Here is a 12,448-nt window from a genome sequence, read left to right as displayed (position 1 = left end):
ATCACTAATTTAAAGGCCCTTAGGTCAATGCAATGTCATTTACATAGGCAAACATCTTATGTCATCTTGTGATTACTGACATAAGCATTTCAAACACATTATTCGGTGCGTATGCATGTTTTATTTATTTCTTATGTATGTAGCCTTCAAATACAGTGTCAAAGGATGTTTTTGCTGAAAGAATCTCTCTCACTATCTCTCACACTGGATAAAACTCCAGGCCTCTAAGCAGTTAATGCTCACTTGAAGTGCAGGTCCTTAAAGGTGAAGTGAGTCTCCACAATGCCGGTGGTTTTAACACGTGTCCTCAGCACGTCCTGCTGGGTGGGGATATAAGTAGCCTGGGATATCCTGTCCAAGTCATTCAGGTAACTGTACAGGGGAAAAAAAAACAAAATTAAGAGACTGATGAGTTCATGCTGATGATAATGACCCAAATCTGATTGATTTTACTGTATTCTGGCTCAAAATTCTGGGCCAAAAGGGGACATCATTAGTTTCTTTTGGCTGACTATGTATTTGAATCTCATTGACAACTAGATTAAAAAAAAGCCAGATTGATTTTCCAAGTAAATTTTGGCAAGAAAACAGCGCACAAAAATGAGACTAAGCAATAAAACATAAAATCAAATAATAAAATAAAATAAACATTCATAGCATGAATGGAGTCAGGACAGACACTGTCACTGTTTGGTTTGGTAGCTAATTTAACTCAATTTCATAATACCCACCCCTATGTTCTCAGCCATTTATTTTCTTATTGAAATTTCTAGGAAGCATTGCCGTTTCCAGGACATGGAAATAAGAATAATCGGTTTAGAAATAGGCTGCATTTAAATGCTTTTAGTCAAATTACATTTTTTTTTACCAAAGTTTGTATTTGTGCTTACAATTGAATCTTCAAGTCTATCCTCTAAAGCAATTTCTACCCTCTATTTCAATACTGTTTTTAACCAGCCTTTATCAAACTTGCTCTCACCTTTTCCCCTTATATCATCTGCAAGGTTTGCATAGGTGGCTGATTAGCTTACTGAGGCTAGCCTAGCTGAAGCAAAGTGCTACTAAAAATCTGCTTTGCATTGTCCTTGTATGACCTTTGATGACCACATGGCATTAACCAATTTCCCTTATTGCATCATATTGCGGTGTAATGTATCATCTAAACAGCTGCACACAGGACTACTAAACATTGACTGCTCTGTCACGGGGGTAAGCTGAGCTAATCTTAGATGTACTGAAAGCATTTGCATTTTCTTGGTGCCTTCTGTTAAATATGAACTGAAAGTGGCTTAAACTAGAAATTAGCGTGAGGTGCTAGAAGTGTGACTAATGAAGAAGTGTTGATGTTCACAACACACACACAGAATGTCATTTATACAGCCAGTTAGATAAGCCTAGATTTTCTAACAAGCATGCTTGTTGCCTCACAGTTGATAAGAAGACAAAAGTCAAAGACCACCCATTTAATTTCCAGTCAAAATGGCTATTAAGTCCAAATGTATTCATTTTTCTGCACTAGCAAAAATGCTGAAAACATACACTATATGGCCAAAAGTTTAAATGAGGTTGAGTTTAGATGTTCCATTTCAAAATTATGGGCATAAATATGGAGTTGTTCTCCTCTTTGGAATGTTTCTGTGGAAATTTGTCCCCATTCGGTTGAAAGAACTTTTGAAAGGTCAAGCACTGATGTCGGATGAGAAGGCCTGGCTCACAACCAGTGTTCCAATTCATTCCAAAAGTGTTCAGTGAGGTTGAGGTCAGGGCTCTGTGCGGGCCACTTGAGTTCCTCCACACCAAACACTAATTTTACACACAGGGCCACAGTCATGCTGTAACAGGTAAACTGTTACCACAAAACTGGAAGCATTTAATTGTTTAAAATGTATTTGTATTTAGTATTCTCTAGTATTAATGTTCACTAGAACAAAGCTGAGCTGCGCTAAGCCCAAATCTTGCACAATGTCGGTTCAGTTATCAGACTGCAAAATAGTGAACTGCGATTCATCACTCCACAGAGCATGTTTCCACTGCTACAGAGTCCAGTGTTAGGCTGCTATATAACACTCCAGCTGAAGCTTAGCATTCTATGCACTGATTTTAGGCTTATGTGCAGTTGCTCTTCCTTGGAAACCCATGAAGCTCCAATGCACAGTTCTTGTGCTGATATTTTCCCAGGGGTAGCTTGGAATTCTATTTTTTGGTGATGAGTGACAGGGAATTTTATGTGCTTCATGTGTTTGCATGGTTTACTTTTTCATAGCTGAGCTGTTGTTTCTCCTAGATGCTTCCATTTCACAATAATAGCACTTACAGTTGAACCTAGATTGTGGCAAATGTGAGCATTCTTTAATGTTTAAAGTCATTCTTCAGATTTCTTTAGTATGACCCATTCTACTATCTATGTTTGTTTATGAAGACTTAATCGCTGTTTGCTTTATTTTATACACTGATTAGCAATGGGTGTTGCTAAAGCACAAGAACTCAATAATGAAGATGCGGATGCAAATACCTTTGGTTATGTTAAGGTATATTTAGCATAAACATGAAAAAGGCCATAACACCTGTAAAAAGGAAAAAAGACGAATCAGATTTCAGATTTTAAGTAATTGAGGTCCAGATAATTAGGAGCTTTACCCAAAAGAGGCATCTCAATCTCTCTATCAACACACAGAGCTCACATGTCCAGCCATCAAACACAGTGCATTCACTGACCAACTGAGGCGGAGGGATTTCAGCTCACACACACACACACACACACACACACACACTCCCTGCACCGTGCCTGGTGATGCCATCGCTGGCGGAAACAGTCTTGCACAACGTGTTTAATACATGTATTCACCCACCCACCCACACACACGCATACACACACACACACACACAGACACACACACACACACACACACACACACACACACACACACACACACAAAGAAAAAACAGCCAGCTAGTGTAGTACCACGTATTCATTTTTTATCAGTGTTTTGTTCTAAGTGTTAAATAAACCGTGTGTAGCAGGTCACTGAAGTCAAGGCCACTGCAGATTTCACTAAAACAGCAACTGAGCAGTTCTTGCAGGGCAAATATTGACAAAATCATTCCAGGCTACACCAGACTGAGTCCAGACTGAGTACAGGAACACACAGTGCACACAAAACTGCTCTATACAATAACTAGAGGTGGAATAATACATTTTTAAGTCTGATTCTGATTTTCTTTACAGCCAAATTGGCCTATGGCAGATCTTTTGGCCGGAGCTCAGCTGAAGCTCACACCATGTGGGGTAAAAGAACATGGAACACCCTAAAACATTTAGAGTGCTCACTATTAGCCAAAGTTGCAACATAAAAAAACATTATTTGCTCGTTTGTTTATTTACAATTCACAAATTAAAAATCAGTTGCCTACTTTTAAAAACACTTTTAAAAACAGTGTTACAGTCACATACATAAGTCTGAATAGCCTTGTTTTATAGATGTGAAAAAAGGGAATGGGAATAGGGCATTTTTTCTTCAAATTGTTGTGCAATTTAACACACAGGGGGAAAAATGTAACATAAATGTGCCATAACTTTTACACGTTACATTTTATTTTTCACTTTCATTATGATAAATTCAGTAAATAAACATTATAATTCTGCATTTAAATACGCAGAAGTGAGCTCTCTGTAGAGGATCTTATTTTCACTCCTAAAACCACCAAAATATACAAAGATTCACACACAAGTGTATAATGACAGTAAAAGGCTTTTTAGCTTTAGCTGGTTATTTAGCACAATAAGTTATGCATAATTATGCTGCAGGTATAAAAGCAGCATTAAAATACAGCACAAGTATCCCTATAATCTCACACTATTTAACTTAATAAAATGCTGATCTTGTGTTTGGAAATGATTCTAATCTTGGCTGAATCTAAATGTGCACGCAGGCACTATAACTATGCAACTATGGCTGTAATTTATAACTGTTTCTATGACTAAATAATCTAGAGACTACTATTTCATGAAGTGCCTTATTATAGACTGCTTATACTGTTATAGGTTTCTTTTTGCTTTGGCCATCACAACGATTTCAATAGGGGTGTTAATCTATGATCTAACAACATTCCAATTATGATTCTGTGCATCATGGAATTTCAAGTTTCATCAGTTTTATTTGACTATTTCAGTGTTTCTCCTAGCAAAACCACAGCACTGCAACGTTTCCACAATTCCATAACTCAGCACTCCTGATTTAGCTAATCATGATCAGCCAACTGATCATGGAGCCCTTCGTAAGCTCGATCAGGTATGTTGGAGTTAAAGAAACACTGGATAGTCGATACAGAATTATTGTTAAAAATACACCGAATACACAAATGTAACTGGAGGAATTGTTCACATACATTGGAATACAGACAATGAAAACTGTACACCAATTGTTTGGTGTTTTTTTTTTTTGCTAAGAAAAACACACTAAACACATGCTTAATGCACCCTTTCCCCAGTACTGCATCACAGCAGTATTGGGCCCAGTACATATCCCACAGTTTAGTGCATTGGTGACATGTCCCGAAGATACACATCTGCTCACTAGTTTTAACACATGCTTACATGCACAATAAATATATCGTGCAAATGTGTACTTTAGCAAACCCACAAGCAAGACGTTCCTCCTTTCTGGAAGCTATAAGCCCCCTACACTTACTGCAGCATGTTAAAATCTGTCAAAATGACTGTGTGAATCATATGAACATTATAAATCATTACAGAGTGATTTTTAATTGAAAAACAAAAGCCATATCGCCCCCTACACTTCCAGTAGTGTATTACAATCTGTCAAAATGACTGTGTGAATCATATGAACATTATGGAGCACTCTTCAATTGAAAGAACAAAAGCCATATTCACTGTAATCTGCTGAAATGATAGATACAGACAGAGACACACACACACACTCACTATGCAGCGGAGTCATTGAGCTGATACTCTCTGGAGCGGCTAAAGCAGGCCTGCACTCCTCCGTCCTTCCACAGGCGCTTTATCACACCGGCCAGTTCAGCGGTCATAAATCCTTCCTCTGCACTGCCAGCTAAAACGAACAGCTGCCGCGCATCATCCTAAAAACACACACACACAACAACAGCGTTGCCCACCATTTCCGAGTTCATTCATATTTATTCATATATCAAACTATCACAGGATCAATCAATAACATGAAATAAAACAAAACACATCTCTCTAGTAATTCACCTCTCATCATCATGTGGTTCAATCATTTACATCTAAGTAACTTACACTCTTAAAAAAGATGGTTCTTTGAGTAAAGGGAATGGTTCTGTTTAGAGTTATTAGTTCTATATAGAACCATTTATGCTTAAATGTTGTTTGCATGGTTGATTATATTTCAGATTAATTAAAAATATGTTGTATATTGCTGTTGTCGGAACAAATCTTGTATCTCCATTTTTGTCATTTTTCAGTTTCTGACATAATTTGAAAATGGCTATTGTATTTTACATTGTGTGCAAATTCGTGATGAATAGACCAACAGAAATGACCCAAAATTACTTGGAAAAATGTCTGGTTCCATATAAAGAACTTTTATTTTCCTGTAAAGTTACCATTTTGGAGATGGTTTTGTTCCGGCAACAGCGACATGATTCTCTATAGAATCTTTTTGAAAATATTTTAGCACTAAAAGGGTTCTTCTTAATAAACTGAGAACAATAATAAGGCAGTATTGCAAACATCCATTTCTTCACTTGGTTCATTCATTTATTCAGTCATTTATTAATTAATTTTCTCACTTAACCATACTAAGAGCAATAATGAGGCAGCTATGCAAACAAGATCACTGACCATGTTCATATTCATTCATTTATTCATCTATTGGTCTATCTATCCATCTACTTAGCACCCTCGTTCATTTCAGCTAGGTTCCTTCATTTATTCGGTCATTCTGTGAATGCTAAGGAGGCCTGGCTGGTGATATCCCATTTAAATAAATAGTGACCACACCCTTATTAACATGTGGAAAGGAGATTCTAACGATTTAGTAAGGCATGGTAATGAGATAATTAAGTCATGGCCATGACTTAGTACAGTGTGGGAACAAAAAAGTCATGGACATGCATAAGGATCTCGTTCCCACGCCTTACTAAGTTGTGGCCACACATTAGGATGTCATTCCCATGGCTTACTAAATCAGGGCCACTACTTAATTATCTTGTTCCATTGCCTTACTAAGTCATGGTCATGTGTTATTTGATGAATTAACATAATAAGTTCAAAATTAACCAGTATTTCTGGAGGAGATAACACAAGCAAGATCATCCATCATGTCCAAAGTCATGTATTTCTTCACCTGTCCAACTATCTGTCTATTCATTCAACCCATCAATTCTTTCTTTTGATTCAAATATTCATTCATCTGTTGACTATTTTTCAAAGTCAATTATTGGTGTAACTGAAATTCTAATGGGGCAGTAAAATAAGCAGGATCATCCACCATCCCCAAACTGAATCATTTATTTACATATCCAGCTATGTATCCATCCATTCAACTCTCTTCTTTGTCCCTTCATTTATTGATTCATCGATTTATCTTCTCGTTCAACCATTTTGAGAACAACAATGAGGTGCTTACACAAAGAGGATCACTCACCTTTCAAAAGTATGTTTATTTGTTCACCTATACAGCTTCATTCATTGACTATTTTCTAATTCAGCTATAACAGTGTACCTAGTCCAAAGTCATTCACTTTTCAACTATTCTATCTATCCATCCATTCACTTCATTTTGTTCATTCATGAATTCATTCACTTATTTGTTTTCTAATTTAGTCATATAAAGCTAAGTGAGAACAGTGATAAAGCATTAACACAAACACGATCGCTGATCTTGTCCAAATTCATTCATGTCTTCGTCTGTCCAGCTATCTATTCAACTATTCCTGCAGTTTATTTATTTATTTATTTATTTGCTCGCTTCACTGTTTTTCTAATTCTAATGTTTTAATTTCGCAGAAGCTTCTACATTCTCTTCTTTAGTCTTTATGACTAAAGCAACCAACTGGTTTAGTTATCTGGAAGTGGATATTGCAAAACGAGTCCGGTTATGAAACATGATGCATCTGTTTTTATTTCCAAGTTACTCATTGCTGGGTTGCAGGGTTGCAGTGACTCGAACCATCTTTTCTCGTGCAAAGCCACGAAGCCAACAAATAAATAAAAATCTGTAAAGGAATAATTTATTTTCTGGCAAAGAGGCAGGATAATTCCCTAGCAAGCAAGTCACTGTTGCTAAATAAGCATCAATAAGCTTCTTCATCTTTCTCCAGTAATGCTCCCAATCAGCTTCATCATCCCCAGGAAACACACCTCAGTACAAACACCAACACCGTAATCATCACTGCATCAGCACCATCCACAGCACCATCCACACACCATGATTATTACTCTCGGTTTTACACACTCATCCCTGTACAATAGTACAGTTTATCGTTTTTTATAGAATGATAGATGAATTAATCTTATGCTTGTGTTACCATTTCACTGGAAGGAAAACATACAAAAATAAGGGAATGGATAAACGAAGAAGCAAATAAAGTAATGGAAGCTTGTGTACACTAATTAGCATGTTGCTAGCTGCATGCCTAAATCATCAGACATTTGCCTGAAGTCAGGTCAAGCCACTGAACGTTTCCCCCTTTATCCTCAATGTAGCTGATCAGCCAAGACATGTGCTGTCTGAGGTTTGCTTCTTTATTTTCACACTGTAACAATGTACAGCAATGTAAATGTAGAGCAACTAGAACTAGACTGAGATGGTTTGAAATGGTTTATGCGGGTCTAGCGCTGATCTGGGGCTGGCTTAACTGGTCCACCTTTAGTGACCACCTAAACCAGCTGCATACCAGCATTCACAACACAACATACGCTGGTTTTGCTGGTGACCAGCTATAATGGTCTATGTTCATGTTGGTGTAGGATTGTGTCTACTGGAAGTGTTTACTCTACTAATTAACATAATAAGAAATAATAAAAAATAAACTACAAGTCTACATTGTCATTGTCAGAAACCATATAGGCAAATAATTTACAATAGACTTAACACTCTATGACATACTATTATTTATAAATATGGACAACAGTACATCACACTAAAACCAGCAGAGGCTGCTGTCTGGAAGCCTGAACTGACTGTGACTGTGCTTTTGTACAACTCATTTTAATATGAGATAAGTGTGCAATGATACAGGCATGATGATCACATGATTCTTAGTGGTTGGATATAAGCTTCCAATACTTGTTATTTATGTTTGTTTCAGAGCTCTAGTGCAAGCATAAAGAAGAATTTCAGATGCCAAATATGTCTTGGCTGATCGGGTTCATTTGGGGGGGAAACACTGTGTAAATCAGCCATTTTGAAAACCTAATACTTATACGTTCCACACATACACATTGCTAAAGATCTCCAGAAAAAGGCCGGCCATCCCTGGCATACAATAGGCCTTGTCAATATATTTATGAACATTTTTGCTTTTTTCATCCTCCCAGCCTTCCTTCCATCTCACCGCTCTCGCTGGGTCTCCGAAGTCGATCTTGAGGCGGCCCATGGCGCGAATGATGGCGATGATAGACTGGATGGTGTTGCTGTAGACCACGGCTTTATACTGCTTACACTCCTCCTCAGAGTAACCTGCCTCATGAATGATTCTAGAAGAGAGAGAGAGAGAGAGAGAGTAAGAAAAACAGCTCATTTGACAGCACATTTCACAGCTGATTTCAAGACAGTCAAAAGCAACTTACTTCATTTGCTTCACTATCGTGCTCTTCCCAGACTCGCCAGCACCTGACAGACAGAGAGAGGGAGTGAATGTTTTATGTGCACATTTGAGTGCACACACACCAGGGCTGGCACCACTTATCGATTTATCAATAATTATCAACAATAACTTCCCCAAGTATATTTCATCCTATTTTAACAATTTCCAATTACTATTGTGTTTGATTTTAATACATACCAAAATATTTAATATTGTCATGTACACTCACTGAGCACTTTATTAGGAATTCCTCCTACACTAATTGTCCTTGACTTTATTAACACCCTTTCACCCTGTTCTTCAATGGTCAAGACCTTTACAGGACCACCACAGAGCAGGTATTTCATGGATGGTGGGCCATTCTCACTGCAATAACACTAACATGGTGGTGGTGTGTTAATGTATCCTGTGCTGGTACGAGTGGATCAGACACAGCAGTGCTGGTGGAGTTCTTAAACGCTGTATCCACTCACTGTCCACTCTATTAGACACTCCTACCTTGTCAGTCCACCTTGTAGATGTAAAGTCAGAGATAGTAACTCATTTATCACTGCACAGTTTGTTTTGGTCATCCTCTAGTCTTTCTTCAGTGGTCACAGGATGCTGCCCACAGGATACTGTTCTGCTGTTCTGCTGTGTCTGATGTACACTAACACACCACCACCATGTTAGCGTCACTGTGGTGCTGAGAATGATCCACCACCCAATAATACCTGCTCTGTGGTGGTCCTGAACATTGAAGAACAGAGTGAAAGGAGGCAAATGAAGTATGCAGAGATACAGATGGACTACAGTCTGTAATTGTAGAACTACAAAGTGCACTATATGGTATGTGGAGCTGATAAAATATACAATTATCAGGAACTAAAGTCATGTGTTTGGCACCACATCTTCTCTGAGTCTTTTGCCCTGCTGGCATTCGCAGGGGTTTGGTGGGTGATAGTGAAGTGGGGCGGCAACTTAAGCCCTAATTATAAGGTCTGCTGAAGTTCTGTCTGGCATCTCTGAACTGTTTGAGCTACAGCCATGTGCTCTGCTGAGAGCTTCTAAAGCTTGAAATGCTACCTGTGTAGGCCATACACTGTGAGCGCTGTACATCACAAACATGTAACACATCATTAAAACCATGATTAATGGAAACACTCTCTTACCAAACTTTTAAAAGTTTGTTTAAAATTTGTGAAATGTTTGAATGAATGGAAGAGAGAGAGAGAGAGAGAGAGAGACAGACAGAGAGAGAGAGAGAGAGAGACAGACAGAGAGAGAGAAAGAAAGAAAGAGAAAGAGAGATAAAGACAGAGAGGGAGAGAAAGATAGAGAGACAGAAAGAGAGAGATAAAGACAGAGAGGGAGAGAAAGAGACAGAGAGAGAAAGACAGAGAGAAAGAAAGATAGAGAGAGAAAGACAGAGAGAGGGAAAGATAGAGCCAGAGAAAGACAGACAGAGAAAGAAAGAAAGAGAAAGATAAAGAGAGAGAAAGACAGAGAAAGACATAGAGAGAGAATGACAGAGAGAGATTGAGAGAGAGATAGAGAGAAAGACAGAGACAGAGAGAGAGAGAAATAGAGAGAAATAGAGAGAGAGAGAGAGAGAGAGAGAGGTACTATTTTTGTGCAGCCAGACTCAGGACATCTCTAGGTATGGAGGATGCTTGAGATTCTAATCACAAGGTCAGCAGACAAAAAAAAACTATGCACTGAAAACACAACCATGGGTGAGCTGTCATTTAAAAATGTAGAAATTGCTTGTAGCGACAGAACATAATGCAAAATGGGGCAGATTTAGATGCTAGAGCTCTAGACAAAGGATGGGAATGGAGCTCCACATTTTTACATTTCTAAATGTAAAAATGACGCAGCCGTCTACAGTGCAAAAAACATATCCTGAAATTGTTTTAAGCCTAAAATTTCTCATTTTGAGAACACTATTTTCTAGACATTTTTACTTCAGTAATTTCAGGTGCTATTATTTCATTATATTAGTAGATAATTTTGCTTTCTGTATGAAATAATGCTTGGAAGAAACAATATTGGCAATATAGTGAGATAAATTGGTATGCTAGCAGTATTGATTAATGAGATCACTAATGTAATCCCATTAAATCTTGAGAGAAGTAATGTGTAATGTGTGAATTTCTATTTTTAAAGAAATTATCCCAACACTACGTCTCCATGGATCACCACCTGATCGTGGTGGAGAGGTTTGTGTGCTTGAATGATCCTAGGAGCTATGTTGTCTGGAGCAAAAGCTCCTGGTCGGGTCTCCCATGCCAAACTGGTCCTAGGTGACAGGCCAGACTAAGTGTGATCCATAATCACCCCTATGAAAACAAGAAAGCAGGACTTGTGTACCCTGCCCGGATCAGGGTTACTGGGGCCCCACCCTGGAGCCAGGCCTGGGGGAGGGGCTCGCCAGCGAGCGTCTGGTGGCCGGGCATTCACTCATGGTGCCCAGCTGGGCCCAGCCTGAAGGAGCTACATGAGTCCCCCCTCGCATCGACCCACCACTGATGGGAGGGGCAGTAGTAGGGGTTCGGTGCATTGTGAATCGGGCAGTGTCCGAAGTCGTGGGCCTTGGCGTTCTGATCCTTGGTTGCTGAAACTGGCTTTTGGAACTTGGAACGTTACCTCACTGGCGGGGAAGGAGCCTGAGTTGGTGCGCGAGGTTGAGAGATACCGGCTAGATATAGTCGGGCTCACCTCAACACACAGCTTGGGCTCTGGGTCCAATCTCCTTGAGAGGGGCTGGACTTTATTCTTTTCTGGAGTTGCCCATGGTGAGTTGTGGCAGGCAGGTGTGGGCTTTCTCATAGCCCCTCGACTCAGCGCCTGTATGTTGGGGTTTTCCCTGGTGGACGAGAGGGTAGCTTCCCTACGCCTTCGGGTTGGGGAACGGGTCCTGACTGTTGTCTGTGCTTATGCACCGAACAGCAGTTCAGAATACCCAGCCTTCCTAGAGTCCTTGGGAGGGGTGCTTGAAAGTGCTCCTCCTGGAGGCTCGATTGTCCTACTGGGGGACTTCAACGCTCACGTGGGCAACAACAGTAAGACCTGGAGGGGTGTGATTGGGAGGAGTGGTGTTCAGTTTTTGGACTTCTGTGCAAACCACAGTTTGTCCATAACGAACACCATGTTTGAACACAAGGATGTCCATAACTGCACATCGCACCGGACACCCTAGGCCGCAGTTCAATGATTGACTTTGTAGTCGTGTCATCGGACTTGTGGCCATGTGTTTCGGACAGTCGGGTAAAGAGAGGAGCTGAGCTGTCACTGATCACCACCTGGTGGTGAGTTGGATCAGGTGGTGGGGGAAGATGCCGGCCAGACCAGGCAAACCCAAACGTATAGTGAGGGTTTGCTGGGAACGTCTGGCAGAAGAACCTGTCAGATTGATCTTCAACTCACACCTCCGTCAGAACTTTGACCAGATATCAGGGGAGGTGAGGGACACTGACTCAGAATGGGCCATGTTCCGCTCCTCCATTGTTGAAGCGGCTGACTGTATCTGTGGTCGCAAGGTAGTTGGTGCCTGTCGGGGCGGTAATCCTCGAACCTGGTGGTGGACACCCGAGGTGAGAGATGCCGTCAAGCTGAAGAAGGAGTCCTACCGGGCATGGTTGGCCTGTAGGACACC

At 40.0% G+C, this 12,448-nt stretch overlaps 1 protein-coding gene across 1 annotated transcript in view; it reads right to left on the bottom strand.

The window, feature by feature from the left end:
- Positions 1–12,448, bottom strand: part of gnai1 (guanine nucleotide binding protein (G protein), alpha inhibiting activity polypeptide 1) — a 41,940-nt gene that overhangs the window by 11,501 nt on the left and 17,991 nt on the right. The window contains exons 2-5 of the mRNA XM_017707587.2: positions 8,795–8,837; positions 8,560–8,701; positions 4,943–5,100; positions 244–372 (exon numbers count right to left, since the gene is read on the bottom strand). Coding sequence (XP_017563076.1) covers positions 244–372; positions 4,943–5,100; positions 8,560–8,701; positions 8,795–8,837 — 472 coding nt within the window. The remainder of the gene's footprint in view (positions 1–243; positions 373–4,942; positions 5,101–8,559; positions 8,702–8,794; positions 8,838–12,448) is intronic.

Source organism: Pygocentrus nattereri, chromosome 1 (assembly GCF_015220715.1).
Source record: "Pygocentrus nattereri isolate fPygNat1 chromosome 1, fPygNat1.pri, whole genome shotgun sequence".
Lineage (NCBI taxonomy): Eukaryota > Metazoa > Chordata > Actinopteri > Characiformes > Serrasalmidae > Pygocentrus > Pygocentrus nattereri.
Note: the sequence above shows the minus strand (reverse complement) of the source record. Positions and strands in the feature narration are given on the sequence as shown.